General features: G+C 46.3%; 1 protein-coding gene across 2 annotated transcripts in view; it reads left to right on the top strand.

The window, feature by feature from the left end:
- Positions 1–261: 261 nt before the first annotated feature.
- EXOC3L2 (exocyst complex component 3 like 2) overlaps positions 262–17,818 on the top strand; it is a 59,836-nt gene continuing 42,279 nt past the window's right edge. Inside the window, exons 1-2 of one of the 2 annotated variants that reach the window (XM_081018676.1) lie at positions 262–499; positions 13,099–13,796. In XM_081018676.1, the coding sequence (XP_080874802.1) occupies positions 13,121–13,796 (676 nt within the window). In that variant the 5' untranslated portion in view covers positions 262–499; positions 13,099–13,120. Of the gene's footprint in view, positions 500–9,173; positions 9,312–13,098; positions 13,797–17,818 lie in introns of those variants that run through there. The other variant, XM_081018677.1, reaches the window with a different exon arrangement.

Here is a 17,818-nt window from a genome sequence, read left to right on the forward strand (position 1 = left end):
AGCTGGCGTGCTGTGTCCACTGGTTTGCAAGGCGGAGGGAAAGGGCACTTTGCCCATGGTCAGGAGACCCTTTATTGTGACTTTGCACGCATCAGTTATTAGCCTTGTTGCTGGGGGGAAACACATCACGGACATTCTCCCTCGCCCTGATCCAAAAATTTTCCTGCCCCTCTCAAAAAAGGAAAGGAAAAGGAAAATACGTCCCGCGCTGTGGTCGCAGCTCCTTGACCCAAGCAGCGCTAAGTGCGCCAGAAGGGTCGATTTCCCTGATTATATAAAGCAGCAGTTTTAACTACCAAGGCTACTGGGAGGGACATCCTCTCCAAAAAACAACAACGACAAAGAATCGAGCCCCAAGCTTCCTCCGCCTCAGAGGTCCCCACCTCCACTTTCCTCCTTCAGAGCAGCCGAGGAATTGTACAGAGCTGGAAGACGAGGAGTCGAGCGCGCAGAGAATGGACTGAGCACCAGGGATTGATCCAAAGGACGCACGAATCAGGTAGGGTCCTCCTCGTGCGCCCCCGTCCCCTGCCCCCTGCAGTTTCCTGGAGGTGCAGGTTTCACTGCTGCTAAATGTTATTCTTTGCTCTTTTGATCTCCAGCTATTCCCACCATCCAGGGCGCAGCAGCCCCCTGTTCCCCCCACATTTTCCCACGGTCCTTATTCCACGTCTGCTTTTGCCGGCTGGGGATGCTTCGTGGAAAACGCTGTTCGCATCAGTTGTTAGAGTCGCCGTTCTTCAGGATCGGGTCCCTCCCCAGGATACTGTCTGGGTGGGTAAGGGGGGGGGTGTATCAAATCTCCCCCGAGCGCATGTGGATAAATGCACACGCGCATGAACGCTAAGGCGCCGTGCAAAGTCTTAGTTTTACGCGCGAGCACTGCAAAATGCCAAGGTATATTTTGCGAAGTTTTGTGATGAATTATGTTTCGGGGGAGGCAGTAGCACAGAGTCTCCCGGTGTTAATGACCGATTGCATTTATATCCTGCATTTTTCTCCCGGCGACTCAAGGTGCCTCGCGTAATTCTTCCCCCTCATTTAATCCACGCAACAACCCTGTGAGGTTGTTGTTTAGTCGTTTAGTCGTGTCCGACTCTTCGTGACCCCCTGGACCAGAGCACGCCAGGCACTCCTGTCTTCCACTGCCTCCCGCAGTTTGGTCAATCTCATGCTGGTAGCTTCGAGAACACTGTCCAACCATCTCGTCCTCTGTCGTCCCCTTCTCCTTGTGCCCTCCATCTTTCCCAACATCAGGGTCTCTTCCAGGGAGTCTTCTCTTCTCATGAGGTGGCCAAAGTCTTGGAGCCTCAGCTTCAGGATCTGTCCTTCCAGTGAGCACTCAGGGCTGATTTCCTTCAGAATGGAGAGGTTTGATTTTCTTGCAGTCCATGGGACTCTCAAGAGTCTCCCCCAGCACCATAATTCAATACATCAATTGTTCAGCGATCAGCCTTCTTTATGTTCCAGCTCTCACTATTGGGAAAACCATAGCTTTAACTATACGGACCTTTGTTGGCAAGGTAGGTTAGGCTGAAAGAGGCCGAGTGCGGGGATTTGAACTCCAGTCTCCCAGTTCCTAGCCTGACACTCCAACCACTGCACCACACTGCCTCCAATGTGGGGACCCCTCAGGCGGTAACCCCTCATATGAAAATTATTCTGGAATGACAGGCATGGCCCTATTTCCATTTGCTCAGAGTTGCAAGTTATGCTTTCTTTTCCTTGAAAGTATCCCTTCTTTCTACACCTGGCAAAATCTGATTCTATCAAGGGCTGTCTTCTCTCTCTCTCTCTTTTTAAATAAATTTTTATTAGTTTTTTTAACATATCATTTTCAACAGTAATTAAACATACTTTTACATCTTATTCAAATTTTTGACTTCCATCAATCCTGTCTGAAAATTTTCCAATCTAATCTCTCAGTATGCATTTCTTATTTTCCCTATTACATTTCAAACTCATAACCAATATCTCTATCTTTTTCTACTTTGTAACACTTCGTATATCTCTCCTTACAAAACTTCTTTTTTTTTTTAATAATATTTATTAAAGTTTCAAAGGAAAAAAAATCACATTAATAAAAAAAATTAACAATAAAAAGGAAAAATACAAAGTAAAAAAAAAAGAAAAAACAGTTAAAAACAATTCCAACTTTTCCTCACTTCTTTTACGTTTACTTGTTTCCCGGACCTCCTCATACCTCCCTCTTTTGTATTCCAATTCAATTTGTTAATACAACAATTCCTTTCCCTCCTTTTTAATCCTAATCCTTAGTCTTGATCTATTGTAACGTTAGATTTTTACATATTAAAAACCAATTTTTCCATATTCTTTTGTACCTATACAGCTAGAAACCACTTAACTTCAATCCAACATCATTCTAACATTCATTAATTTTACAATATTTCTGTAAATAGTCTTTAAATTTCTTCCAATCTTCTTCCACCGACTCTTCTCCCTGGTCACGGATTCTGCCAGTCATTTCTGCCAATTCCATATAGTCCATTAATTTCATCTGCCATTCCTCCAGTGTGGGTAAATCTTGTGCCTTCCAATGCTTTGCAATGAGTATTCTTGCTGCTGTTGTAGCATACATAAAAAAAGTTCTGTCCTTTTTTAACACCGATTGGCCGACTATGCCCAGGAGAAAGGCCTCTGGTTTCTTCAAGAAGGTATATTTAAATACCTTTTTTAGTTCATTATATATCATCTCCCAGAAAGCCTTAATCTTTGGGCATGTCCACCAAAGGTGAAAAAATGTACCTTCAGTTTCTTTACATTTCCAACATTTATTATCAGGCACATGATAGATTTTTGCAAACTTGACTGGGGTTATGTACTACCTGTATATCATTTTCATAATATTTTCTCTTAAGGCATTACATGCCGTAAATTTCATACCTGTGGTCCACAACTGTTCCCAGTCAGCAAACATAATATTATGTCCAACATCTTGTGCCCATTTAATCATAGCAGATTTCACCGTTTCATCCTGAGTATTCCATTTCAACAGCAAGTTATACATCTTTGACAAAATTTTAGTTTTGGGTTCTAACAATTCTGTTTCTAATTTTGATTTTTCCACCTGGAAGCCGATTTTCTTGTCCAAATTGTATGCCTCCATTATCTGATAATAATGAAGCCAGTCTCGCACTTTGTTTTTTAGTTTTTCAAAACTCTGCAGTTTCAATCTATCTCCATCTTGTTCCAAAATTTCCCAATATTTCGGCCATTTGACCTCCATATTGAGCTTTTTCAAGGCTTTCGCTTCCATCGGTGACAGCCACCTTGGGGTTTTATTTTCCAATAAATCCTTATATCTTATCCAAACATTAAACAATGCTTTCCTGACAATATGGTTTTTAAATGCTTTATGTGCTTTGACCTTATCGTACCACAGATATGCATGCCATCCAAATACATTGTTAAAACCTTCCAAATCAAGAAGCAGCCATTCTTTCAACCAGCAAAAAGCTGCTGATTCATAATAAAGTTTGAGGTCTGGCAGGGCAAATCCACCTCTTTCCTTTGCATCTGTTAGTATTTTAAATTTTATTCTGGGCTTCTTGCCCTGCCAGACAAATCTAGAAATATCTCTCTGCCACCTCTTGAAACAGTCCATTTTGTCCGCAATTTGCAATGTTTGAAACAAAAACAACATTCTAGGCAATACATTCATTTTAACCGCAGCAATACGGCCCAGCAGTGAAAGCTTCAAATTTGACCAAATTTCTAAATCTTTTTTCACTTCAGCCCAACATTTTTCATAATTATCTTTAAATAAGTTCCCATTTTTTGCTGTCAAATTGATCCCCACGTATTTAACTTTCTTAACCACTGTTAAACCTGACTCATTCTGAAACCTCTCTCTCTCTATTGGTGTTAAATTTTTCTCTAAAACCTTAGTTTTTACCTTATTCAATTTAAATCCTGCGACTTGACCAAATTCTTGAATCAATTCTAAAACCCTTTTGGTACTAGATTCTGGCTCCTGTAACGTCAGTACTAAGTCATCTGCAAATGCTCTCAATTTGTACTGTTTAGCTCCGACCTGTATACCTTTAACCAACTGGTCCCTTCTAATCATGTTCAGCAAAACCTCCAGGACCGAAATAAAAAGCAGTGGGGAAATTGGGCAACCTTGTTGTGTCCCTTTTTCTATCTTAAATTCTTCCATCACCACATTATTTACAATTAATTTAGCCTTTTGTTCTGAATAAATTGCACCTATACCGTTTTCAAAGCCTTGGCCTACCCCCATACCCTGTAGGTTCTTCTTCATAAAACTCCAAGAAATATTGTCAAAAGCTTTCTCCGTGTCCACAAATATCAAAACTGCTTTAGTGTTTATATTCACTTCTAGTTTCTCCAAAATATCAATTATGTTCCTCATATTGTCAGACAAGTGTCTACCCGGCAGAAAGCCCGCTTGATCTTTATGAATCTCTTCCATCAACACTTTTTTCAGTCTCTTAGCCAAAATGTCTCTCCTTACAAAACTTCTTGTAGTACCGTAATTTGTTGATTACAGTTGCTTTTCAAATAGTTCATATACTTCTTCCAATCTTCTGTAAATCTCTGGTCCCGCAGGTTTCGAATCCTTCCTGCCATTTTGTCCAATTCTGCATAGTCCATTAATTTCGTCTGCCATTCTTCTTTCGTCGGAATTTCTTCTTGTTTCCATTTCTGGGCTAACAATACTCTTGCCGCAGCTGTTGCATATAAAAACAATTTAACATCTTGCCTATTAATGTCCTGACCTATAATACCAAGTAAGAATGCTTCTGGTTTTTTAAAAAATGTATATTTCAACATCTTTTTCATCTCATTATATATCATTTCCCAGAAGTTCTTTACTTTTTTACATTCCTACCACATATGATAAAATGTTCCTTCTTTTTCTTTACATTTCCAACATTTATTATTTATCTTATACAGTTTAGCTGATTTCACTGGTGTAATATACCATCTATATATCGGAGGGCTGTCTTCTTCTCAGTCTAGCCTACCTCACAGGGTTGCTGTGGGTATTAAATGAGGAAGGGGCAGACGTTCATGCCTCCTTCAGCTCCTTGGATAACAAAAGGGTGGGATATAACTGCAATAAAATGGGGGGGGGGGAAATATCCTGCAAATTGCTGCTTGCCTCCATGCAGCCAGGCAACAAAACACCACAAACTCTGGGTGTGATTTTCTTTCTTTCAGGCCCCAGGCAGGTGAGAGGCCCAGGTGTGTGCAGGCACCTCTTCCCCCATCCCTCCATCTATTGCAGATTGCAAGTGGGGGGGGTTGGGGGTATATTCACCTTAAAGTGGGGAGAAGGGCTGCAGCCTATTGGCAGAACGTTACATCTGTTTGCCAGGCCTAATGTCCCAGGTAAACTTCCCACCATATAAGGTACATTGCCCATTCAGAAATTCTGCACCGATGGCAGGTGTGCAGAGTGATTTGCGCTGAATGGTTTGCTGTAGGTTGAGAAGGATTTCTGACTCTCGACTGTCTCGTAACATCAGCAACAAAACTGCTATGCTCACCTGAGCTGGAGCCAGGAGTTGTGTGGAATATCTGGTTCTGGAATAGAAACAGGCTCAGAGCATGCTCAGAGGCACCCTGCCCTTAAAATCTAATTGTTATGTCTTGTATGGCTACTGGGCTCTTGGGGGGGGGGTTCCTAGTAAAATTCAGCAAGCCTGCAGTCTACCTGCCTCTTAGGTACAGCTCCTGGCAATTAATGTGCCTCCTCTTGAGGAGGAGGAGGAGGAAGAGGACGGTTGATGCCCACATATACCGTATTTTTCGCTCCATAAGAAGCACCTGACCATAAGACGCACCTAGTTTTTAGAGGAGGAGAACAAGGAAAAAAAATATTCTGAATGAAACAGTGGATGTATGATTTTTTTGGTGCAGACTGTAGCCATGGACATGCTGTGTGATCTGATGGTGAATTTGGGGTGACCCAATGCAAAAATACTGAGGATCCATGTGCTTTTACCTCCCCCCTCCCAGGCAGCCTCCTTTATCTCTAGAGTCCCTTATCTCCCTCCCAATCGCTTGCAGATCAGCTGATCAGCGGCTTTATTTCAACACCCCCTTCCCTCTTGTTTGCCTTAGTGTCTTTTCCTTAGCTGGAACAGTTTTTTGCTCTTCCTTTTCTTCTAATTTCTCTCCTCATTGCTTTCTGGTGTCTCCTCTCCTTGCAAGTTCGCTGCCTTTACCTCCCCACTCCTTTATCTCAAGCGTCCCTTATCTCCCTCCCCCGGCAAATGATCAGCGGCTTTGTTTCAACACCCCCTTCCCTCTTTCTAAAAAAAAAAAAAAAAAAGCACAATCTGCTTTTCGCCCCTGGGCAATTCGGTTCCAGGGACCTCACATTCGCTTCATAAGACGCAAAGACATTTCCCCTTACTTTTTAGGAGGAAAAACGTGCGTCTTATGGAGCGAAAAATACGGTAGGTTGCCAGTGGGGCTGAATTTATGCTGGGGCTCCCCAGAGCTCAGCCTTGAGAGAAAAAACAAGAGAGGCTTTGGGCATTTTAGGGACCAACAATTTTGCTGTGGCAGATTTAAAGCAGCTTTCCATTAAGGTGAACCCAGTGTTATTTGGGGTTATTTATTTTGCTGCAGTGCAAAAAGAAAAAAAGGAAGCCACACCACGGCTCCTACCAGCCCAAGTCGCATGACGCTGGTCATGTGGCTTTGCTGGCTGGCGCTGATAGTGAAGACTGCAACTCAGCACCTGTGAAACCAGTCATATGATTCTGGGCAAGTGGCAGTGTGGCAGGGCTGCTTGGGGCTGATAGGAAATGTAATCCATGATGCCTGGAGGGCACTGGGTCGGGGAACTCCGGCTTCTAAGAATGCAACAAGGCCTCCTGTGTAGCTCTTTAGAAGCTACAGCTGCTCCCCTACGAAGAAAGCTTGCAGAGTTTGGGACTTTTTAGTTTGGAGAAAAGTAAAGAGGCGACATGCTAGAAGTTTACAAAATTAGGCCTGTCACGGAGAAAGTGCATGGGGAAAAGGTGCTCTCCCTCTCTCTTAACACCAGAAATTGTGGGTATGCAGTGACGCATGATGTTGGAAGATTCAGGATACATAAAAGGAAGCACTTCTTTATGCAGTGCATGTTAAACTGTGGAACTCCCTGCCACAGGAGGCCAACTTGGGTGGTCTTCTTCTTCTTCTTCTTCTTCTTCTTCTTCTTCTTCTTCTTCTTCTTCTGTTTGTTTATTTATTTATTGGTTTTCACATATTACATTACAATACAAATGTACCAAAGCCAATACCATTTCCTCCCCATCTCCCCATACATTTACATTTATATTTCCTCAATCCACCATATTATTCTTTTCTCCCTCCTCCCACTTCCCTCTGCCCCCACTCAATTTCCTCCACATTACACAATTTACAATAATCTTTGCATTCCACAGTCTTCTCAAATCATCTATCTATTCTCATCTTTCCTTACTAATTTTTCTTCCATCCATTACTTCAAGTTTTAATCTAGGCATGTTAGCATATCTTTTTCTGAGCAATATTCATCAAAACATTTCCACTCCTTTTTTCATTTTTGATTTGACTGATTTCTTATTATAGCAGTTAATTTTGCCAAAATTAAATATTCATTTAGTTTACAAATCCATTCCTCCTTTGTGGGTATAGTTTGTGACTTCCACCTAGCAGCAATCACTATTCTAGCAGCTGTACTTGCACATAGGAAAATTCTTTTCTTTCCCTGTGGTATCTCTTCATCTATCAGTCCGAGGAGATGTGTCTCTGGTTTCTTTGTTATTGATATTTTCAACATCTTCTTTCATTCTTCATGTACTACTATCCAAAATTTCTTAATTTACTAACACCTCCACCACATATGTATTATTGTTCCTATTTCTTGGGTGGCTTTCAAAGAGGATTGGACCAATTCATGGAGGAGAAGAGGGCTCTCAATGGCTACTAGCCATAATTATTATTATTATTATTATTATTATTATTTATACCCCACCCATCTGGCTGAGTTTCCCCAGCCACTCTGGGCGGCTTCCAATCACGTGTTAAAAACAATACAGCATTAAATATTAAAAGCTTCCCTAAACAGGCTGCCTTCAGATGCCTTTTAAAGATAGGATAGCTGCTTATTTCCTTCACATCTGAACGGAGGGCGTTCCACAGGGCGGGCGCCACCACCAAGAAGGCCCTGTGCCTGGTTCCCTGTAGCTTTGCTTCTCGCAATGAGGGAACCACCAGAAGGCCCTCGGCGCTGGATCTCAGTGTCTGGGCTGAATGATGGGGGTGGAGATGCTCCTTCAGGTATACAGGACTGAAGCCGTTTAGGGCTTTCAAGGTCAGCACCAACACTTTGAATTATGCTCGGAAACGTACTTTGCTCTTTGGTCAGAGGCAATAAATGCTTCTGGATCCCAGTTGCTGGAACCCATTAGGAGATAGTGTTTCTCTTGTGCCCGGATCCTGATTTCTGGTTTCCCACAAGAGGCAGCTGATCAGCCACTGTGAGAACTTGAGCCACTTATACATTATAAGGAGCGCAACTCTCTGCTGTGTGTATATATATACACGCAGGCTCTCCTCCTTGAGAAAAAAACGGTTTCCTGCCTCTCCATCCTGCTGTGTAATTTCCTCGTCTCCCAGAACTTCTGCGAAATTATGACTCAGGGTCTCCCAAATGGCCGGCCGCTCTGGAAGAACAGCCCGACTTCCAGCCCCCCCACCTCCACCCCAAGGTCAGATCCATACCACCCATCAGAGCACACCCTGAGTGGGAAGAAACAGCAGGGATTCTCATTAAGACCCCTGGCATTTAAGCGGGCGCAATGCCATAAACACGTACAGTACTGACTGCACAGGAACTCAAGAAACTGCCTTTGTTGTTGTTGTTTAGTCGTTTAGGAGTGCCTGGCGTGCTCTGGTCCAGGGGGTCACGAAGAAGCGGACACGACTAAACAACAACAAAAGGGAGGAGAGAGATTCCTGAAACTGGATTGTAACCTCTGTATGTGTTGCAGCTGCAATGTGGGCAAAGCAGAGTCAGAAAGAGGATTTTAAAAAGAAAGAAAGAAAAAGGTCTCATGGATCTCTCTTGCAGAGTCCCCTCCCCTCTGCCTTCCCGGAATGAGGGCAGTTTTAAGAGAAGGCAGGTCACATGGCAGCAAGGGGAGGGTCCATAGACCAGGCAGGTAAATCTGCTGTCAGCTGGTCATTTGAGACACTTCCACACAGAGAGAGGTTCAGCTGTCATCTGGCTGGCGTGAAAAAGCAGGAGCGAAAAAGCCCCTTCTGCAAACATGGAAACTCAGGTAGGGCTTCCTGTACGCTGACTTTGGGTCAACCCAGCTCTGGGGATTCCCAGTGTGGAAGATCCCTTCTTCATAAACCTCCTGCTCCCACACTGTGGGTCCCTGGTCCCGGTCAAGTCTTTGCAGAGGGGTGCAAGGGTCAAGCAGGGCTTGGACCCTCTGGGGGGCTGCCTTTCCTGGTGCCCCATGTGGCCCAGATGTGTTTCTATTTATTTTTTTAAAAACTTTTAAAATTGAGTTTTCAGGTTTTTTTTCATTTCAAAATAAACATTTTGCAAACTTTAACATACCCAATGACTTCCCTTCTTCTCCTTCCACGGTTCATATCACATATCAAAGATTCCTGCACATTTTGCTGTAACCCTTCAAATCAATTTCCCCCTTTTACATCCAATATTGTTTACTCTGTTTAATTTATCTTCATGCTGCCAGCGTTTTGAGCTGTGTACAATTATTTTCTGCGTATTCAATAATTATTCTCCACTCTTCTTTAAATATGCGTTACAGTATTCTTGCTCTCTTATTCTGTGTGTTAAGCTTGCAAGTTCTGCATATTCTAACGTCTTAAAGTTGCCAATCCTCTCTATGTGGGACCTGGCTCACTTTCCATTTGGGGGCTAACAGAACCATGCAGACCATCTTGTGCTCCTTGGAGAAAAATGGCGGGATGTAAGTGGTTTAATTCGGTTGTCTATTTTCTGACGTGGTTTATGACGACTTCTTGTTGGGTTATGAGTGGCCGCTCGCTAACACTTCTGTTGTAGTTAGGTGCTTTTTTCATGTCGTAAGCCGCCCAGAGCATGGTTTGAACAGTGGAAAGGTGGCATACAAGTAAGATTATGTATGTATAAATGCGATAAAGGTAAAGGTAAAGGTACCCCTGACCGTTAGGTCCAGTCGTGGATGACTCTGGGGTTGCGGCGCTCATCTCGCTTTATTGGCCGAGGGAGCCGGCGTACAGCTTCCGGGTCATGTGGCCAGCAGGACTAAGCTGCTTCTGGCAAACCAGAACAGTGCACGGAAACACCGTTTACCTTCCCGCCGGAGCGGTACCTATTTATCTACTTGCACTTTGACGTGCTTTCGAACTGCTAGGTTGGCAGGAGCAGGGACCGAGCAACGGGAGCTCACCCCGTTGCAGGGATTCGAACTGCCGACCTTCCGATTGGCAAACCCAAGGCTCTGTGGTTTAGACCACTGCGCCATGTTTTATTTACCCATATATGAACCTGCGTTTTGATGGAGGGAGTGCAGAACGTTACACCTCAAAGAGTGCCTCTGGTTGCGTCTCCTAGAGCTTCATGAAACCTGGGGTCCAGAGCAGAAGGCAGCCGCGCTCCCCAATCTCTCCCTAATAATAATAATAATAATAATTTATTATTTATATCCCGCCCATCTGGCTGGGTTTCCCCAGCCACTCTGGGCGGCTTCCAACAAAACACTAAAATGCAATAACCTATTAAACATTAAAAGCTTCCCTAAACAGGGCTGCCTTCAGATGTCTTCTAAAAGTTTGGTAGTTGCTTTTCTCTTTGACATCTGGTGGGAGGGCGTTCCACAGGGTGGGTGCCACCACCAAGAAGGCCCTCTGCCTGGTTCCCTGTAAGTTGGCTTCTCGCAGTGAGGGAACCGCCAGAAGGTCCTCGGAGCTGGACCTCAGTGTCCGGGCAGAACGATGGGGGGTGGAGACGCTCCTTCAGACGCTCCCAGCCAGCCTCCATGGAGTTCTGCTGCCCCACATCCTTTTAGCTGTTTCCAAAACCCTCTGGCAAAAGGACACTTTTTTCCTTTGCTGACATCAGGCTCCTCATAACCCTGGTGCCCTCTCCCTCCCAACTTTTTTTTTTTTTATCTCCCCCCATTACTCAGGGCAGATGAAGGACAGTAATTGCCTTGTTAATCACTCTTAATGGTCCTGTCCTCTGGTCTCTTTGTTTCTTAATGGCACCTCTATCAACTGATCTCCTGAACAGGAAAACCAGTGTAGTCTGTACTTTTACAACCCCTGTCAGCGCACCTTAATTCTCTAAACACTGATTAAACCCCAACAGCCAGGAATCTAGGGGGAGTCAGGGCACCCCCAAATCCATAACAGTACAATAAGTCAGACCTAGGTTAGATCTGCAAGCCATTTGTTGCTATGAGCTGACAGTCGGCTTAACGGCAAAGGCAGACCTGGGCTGAAGACATGTTTCTGTTTCCACCTTTTCTTAAATATCATGGCCTAGCGAGCTTCTAAAACTTTCATGTACACCTCCCTCTGTGCTCCCCCCCCCCCATTCCTCTGTTAATCTTGCATTTCAGCACGATGGCAATAAACACACATGGTGTGGTGTAGTGGTTAAGAGAGGTAGTCTCGTAATCTGGGGAACCGGGTTCGATTCTTCGCTCCTCCACTTGCAGCTGCTGGGTGACCTTGGGCCAGTCACACTTCTCTGAAGTCTCTCAGCCCCACTCACCTCACAGAGTGTTTGTTGTAGGGGAGGAAGGGAAAGGAGAATGTTAGCCGCTTTGAGACTCCTTCGGGTAGTGATAAATCCGGATATCAAATCCAAACTCTTCTTCTTCCTCTATATTAAGAACAAGTCCCATGTTAATATCCAACCTTATGCTGATTTCATAATAATAATAATAATAATAATAATAATAATAATAATAATTTATTATTTATACCCCGCCCATCTGGCTGGGCCTCCCCAGCCACTCTGGGCGGCTTCCATAGAAACCAAAAATTCAGTAAAATATCACGCGTTAAAAACTTCCCTGAACAGGGCTGCCTTAAGATGTCTTCTGAATGTCAGGTAGTTGTTTATCGCTTTGACATCTGCTGGAAGGGCGTTCCACATACTGCTGCGACAGTATTCATTTATGCTCCTTATCCATCGCTTATCCATAAATGAAGAATAAGAATAAGATTTGGGGAACGGGGGTTGGAATTTGATTTTGGTTAGGATTTCAGGGGCATATGCTGAGGCCGGGCACCTGTGAAAAACAAGCAAAGCTCCCCAAACCATTATTATTATTATTGTTATTGTTGTTGGTTTTATTATATCCCACCCATTTGAATGGGTTGCCCCAGCTTCCAACAGATATAAAAACAGAAGGAAACATTACACATTAAAATATTAGCCTTGGTGAAGACTTGACGCTTCCATCCCCCAAAAAGTTTTTGATTCGAGTTTCCACTGAAATGAGGCTGCATTTTAATGTTTTAATGTTGTATTTTAATCTTGTTTTTTAAGTTGTACAGTGGTACCTCAGGTTAAGTACTTAATTCGTTCTGGAGGTCCGTTCTTAACCTGAAACTGTTCTTAACCTGAAGCACCACTTTAGCTAATGGGGCCTCCTGCTGCCGCCGCGCCGCCGGAGCACGATTTCTGTTCTCATCCTGAAGCAAAGTTCTTAACCTGAAGCACTATTTCTGGGTTAGCGGAGTCTGTAACCTGAAGCGTATGTAACCTGAGGTACCACTATATTTCAATCAGTTTGTTTTTATATCTGCTGTTAGCCACCCTGAGCCTGGTCTTAGCTGGGGAGGGCGGGGTATAAATAAAATTTATACCCGTGGAAAACAAGCAAAGCTCCCAAAGCATTCTTATTTTTGTTATTGTTGTTGTTGTTATACCCCACCGATCTGAATGGGTTGCCCCATCTCCCCTGGGCGACTTCCAACATATATAAAAACAGAAGGAAACATTACACATTAAAATGTTCAGAATGTCTCCCCAAAACCACCTCAGGCTCTCCCATTGCAACCACTTGACCATTCTTCCACCTTCCCTTCCAGGTCCAGCAGTGCCTTGGCTGCCATGCCGGTCCTTAAGAACCCCTGCAAGCTCAAGATGGCCAACGGCGACACCAGCGGCGGCTCGCTGATCCTTGAGAAGGAAAGCCACCGGGGAACCAACCCTTTTGAGGAAGACCTTGAGGAGAACGAGAGAGACTCTTTCCTGGGCAGCGACTCCCCCGAGAGCAGGAACCCTTCCCCGGACGGCCGCAGCGGCACCTTCGAGCGGGGCCTTTTCAACGGCAGCCCCGAGGGGCGCTACAGGCGGCGGGCGACGCTGGAGAAGCTGGTGGGGCTGTCCCCCTTCCGCATGGGCAAAGGGAAGAAGAGCGGCGAGAAGAAGTCCCCCGGGGAGAAGGGCTCGGACAGGAGGTCCTTTTTGGGGCGCATGATGATCCCCTTGACGGAGGGCAACCAGGGGACGCCGGAGAAGAGGAAGACCCGGCGCAGCTCCGAAGACTTCAGCCTGCTCCAGCTCCTCAACGGCCGCCGCAAGGAGAGCCTCTACGGTCTCGACTGCGGCCTGTCGGAGAAGGAGAACGGCGGTGGGGGAGACAAGCGCATGTCTTTCCTCAAGATCGGGCTGGGAGGGAAGGTGCGCAGGGCTTCGCTGGTGGAGAAGCTCAACCAGACCGAGGCGCCGGATGCGGCCCCCGTCACAGAGGAGGCTGAGGTTAAGGTCAAGGAACCGCTCTCTGGTGAGTCTGTCATTTTTGCCTTCTTCAGCAGGAGAGTTCCCCAGCCTTCATGTTGGTGCGGTTGCGAATAATAATAATAATAATAATAATAATAATAATAATAATAATTTATTTGTACCCTGCCCATCTGGCTGGGTCTCCCCAGCCACTCCGGGCGGCTTCTAACAAAAATTAAAAATACATTAAAATGTCACGCATTAAAAACTTCCCTGAACAGGGCTGCCTTCAGATGTCTTCTAAATGTCAGGTACAGTGGTACATCTGGTTACATACTTGCGATAATTCATTTCGGAGGTCCGTTCTTAACCTGAAACTGTTCCTAACCTCAAGCACCACTTTAGCTAATGGGGCCTCCCGCTGCCGCCACCGCACGATTTCTGTTCTCATCCTGAAGCAAAGTTCTTAACCCGAGGTAATATTTCTGGGTTAGCGGAGTCTGTAACCTGAAGCGCATGTAACCTGAAGCGTATGTAACCTGAGGTACCACTCTAGTTGTTTATCTCTTTAACATCTGATGGGAGGGCGTTCCACAGGGCGGGCGCCACCACCAAGAAGGCCCTCTGCCTGGTTCCCTGTAGCTTTGCTTCTCGCACTGAGGGAACCGCCAGAAGGCCCTCGGCGCTAGACCTCAGTGTCCGGGCAGAACGATGGGGGTGGAGACGCTCCTTCAGGTATACTGGACCGAGGCCGTTTAGGGCTTTAAACAACACTTTGAATTGTGTCTGGAAACGTCCTGGGAGCCAATGTAGGTCTTTCAGGACCGGTGTTATGTGGTCTCGGCGGCCGCTCCCAGTCACCAGTCTAGCTGCCGCATTCTGGATTAGTTGTGTTGTTCTTGCTTCTATACACAGTGGAACTTTGGTTGCTGAACGTTTCGGCTTTCGAACGTCGACAACCCAGAATGCTTCTGTTTTCGAACGTGTCTTGGCTTATTCAGTTTTTTCCTCCATTGGTTCACCCCCTAGCTCTTCTGCATTTTTCGAAGCCTTCTAATGTTTAGTCGGAATCTCCTTTCTCGTTGGGTCATCCCCTCTGGAACAGCGGAAAAGGAGCTTTCTCCTTCTTCTATGTGACAGCCTTTCACCTATTTGAAAACGGCTGGCGTATCCCCTTCACAACGTACACTGTTCTGGAGAGAGCTGGTGTGTGCAGTGCTGTGCTGGACACTGTGCAAAGACAGGACACTGTGTAAGCCAGCTTCCTATCTTCTGACGGGATCAGCCTTGGCCCAGAACCTCACAGAATCGACCCGGCCGTTTCTCATCGAAAAGACTTTAATGTTGAGCTGTTGAAAGTTGTGCCTTGGCAGCTGATCTTTGGCTGTCTGCAAAGTCCTTCCCAAGGGGACTGGAAACAAGACCTGATGGTTTTATTTTCCCCCCCTCTTCACTCCAGGGCCAGCCTGTTTACTCAGGTTATGGCTGGGGAGAAGCTAATGAAGGGGTCTTTCTTTTTTTGCTTATTTTTTGCTTTTTGTTCTCCCCGGCTCATTGTTCCAGCCTGATTGACCCTCCTGATTGCAGGGGTAGAAATGCAGCCCATTGACCTTGCTGGAGAATGTGCCCAGAGGGAAGGAAAAAGACTCCAAGAGCGCTTGGGAGAGAGCAGGGCAAAGGGGGGAAATGAATATGCAGAACCAATTCAACTTTGCTCCACAAGCCTGGAGAGAGCCTTCCTTCCTCTTCCAAAATTTCAGCCGCCTGCCAAAGATAGCCTCCATCACCCTAGATTGCAAGACTGAAAACAAACCCCCCTCTCCTTATAAAACTGTGTCTCACGCCTCTGCTTGCTCGCTTGTCTGCCTGTCTGCCTTCTGCTGCTCCAACACAGAATCATAGCATTGTTGAGTTGGAAGGCACCACGAGGGTCATCTAGTCCAACCCCCCGCAACGCAGAAATCTTTTGCCCAACGTGACCCGCAAAACACCCATTTCAAAGAACTGCGGTGCTCAGAAACCCCCCTCCAAAGCATTCTTCTTAATTAAAAAAACAACACCTATAAAATCAGTCATTAATTTGCCTTTATATCCCAACTTTTCCTCCAATCAGCTGAAGGTGACACGCATGGTTCTCTCCTTATTCATCCCATCCCCACAACAACCTTGTGAGGGAGGCTAGGCTGAGAGGTAGGCTAGACTGCCTGCCCCACAAGCCTCATGGTGAAGTGGGGAATTCGAACCCAGGTCTTCCGGGTCCCAGCCTGACACTATAAGGAACCGCTGCACCACACTGACTCTTGAATGGAACCAGACGTGGCAATTCGTATTATTTATTTCTTAGTTCTTCAACTAAGGTCCCAGGATGGGCTACAGCAATTTAACCCAGTGGCGTAGCGTGGGTTGTCAGCACCCGGGGCAAGGCAAGTAATTTGCGCCCCCTAACCCGTGGATTTTAGCACTGCGAGTGCAAGCGTGCCCCCCCCAGATGTTGCGCCCGGTGCGGCCGGCCCCCCCTGCACCCCCCACGCTATGCCACTGATTTAACCACAGTACTGAAAACGTTTTAAAACAAGTTACAGTCACAAAAGGCTCCTAAAAACATACACCTTGGGCAGGGGTCAGCAAATTTTTTCAGCAGGTGGCCGGTCCACTGCCCCTCAGACCTTGTGGGGGGGCGGACTATATTTTTTTGGGGGGGGGGGGAATGAAGAAATCCCTATGCTCCACGAATAACCCAGAGATGCATTTTAAATAAAAGCACACATTCTACTCATGTAAAAACACCAGGCAGGCCCCACAAATAACCCAGAGATGCATTTTAAAATAAAAGGACACATTCTACTCATGTAAAAACACGCTGATTCCCGGACCGTCCGTGGGCCGGATTTAGAAAGCGATTGGGCCGCATCCGCCCCCCGGGCCTTAGGTTGCCTACCCATGACTTGGGTATCAAACTCGAGGGTGAGCAGGTGTGCAACGTCAGGTGTGCAATGAAGGTTCCAGGGATGTCTCTGTGTGGGGAAGGAGTTCCACAGCTTAGGGGCTACCCTAGAGAAAACTGTCTCCCGCTGGGCCACCCCACAAGCCTCTGAGGGTAGAGGAACTGCCAACTCTGGCCAGTTCAGCACCCAAGAGCAGGGCTGGCCCAAGAGGGGCAAACCACAAAATGTTGTGCGCCCCCACAATGGTGTGAGTGAAGATCTACATTGGGGACAAGGGCAGGAGGAATCGTAGAACTGTAGAATTGGAAGGGACGCCAAGAGTCCAACCCGTGGCAAGGCAGGAATCTTTTGCCCAATGTGGGGTTTGAACCCATGGCCGCGAGATTAAGAGTCTCATGTCTACTGACTGAGCTGGGGGCGGTAGCCATGGGCATACGCGGGATTTATTTTTTGGGGTGGCAGGCTTTAAGTTTGGGCTGCAGAACCGACTTACCTGAGATGCAATTGGTCATTTAGTTAAGGATTTTTGTTTATTTACTTGATTGGGGGGGGGCAGCTGCCCCTCTGCCAACCCCCAGCTATGCCCATGGCTGCAGCCCCTCTTTTCCGCCAAGGGGCTGCTGTAGAGGTGACATGGGGGGCTGCCAAAGAGGCAACAAAACTGGCCTCCTAGGGGCAGACTGCACCGGGCAATGAATTCCTGGCCGTCCCTCTACATCCTGCCGCCTGAGGCCATCGCCTCGCCTTGCCTCTTGGGTGGGTCGGCCCTGCCTGAGAGGGTCTGCAGGGAAGGAGGCGGGTTTTCAGGTCCTCAGAGCCTGGGTCCCCAACGTGAGCACCTCAAATTGGGCCCTGGAACGACCTGGGAACCCTCTCCGCTGTTTCAAAACGGGGGTTTCTATGGCTGAATGGAAGCGGCCCAATTTTGCCCAGGTTGCCCAGCACCAGGGGGCTTCCATTCCACCCCGACCGGCAGGGGTCAAGCTTGTGTGTCTGTATCCGTGCGTCTGCTATCCCATGCGGGGAAGATCTTGAGTCCTGGCAGCCGTTCTGCCCAGGGCGGTGGGAGGCTGCTATATAAATACACAGCGGAGGCAGCTAACGGAACCAATAAGTTAAACAACATGTTTCTGGGGCTGGG

This window comes from Podarcis pityusensis (assembly GCF_964106645.2).
Source record: "Podarcis pityusensis genome assembly, chromosome: 8".
Lineage (NCBI taxonomy): Eukaryota > Metazoa > Chordata > Lepidosauria > Squamata > Lacertidae > Podarcis > Podarcis pityusensis.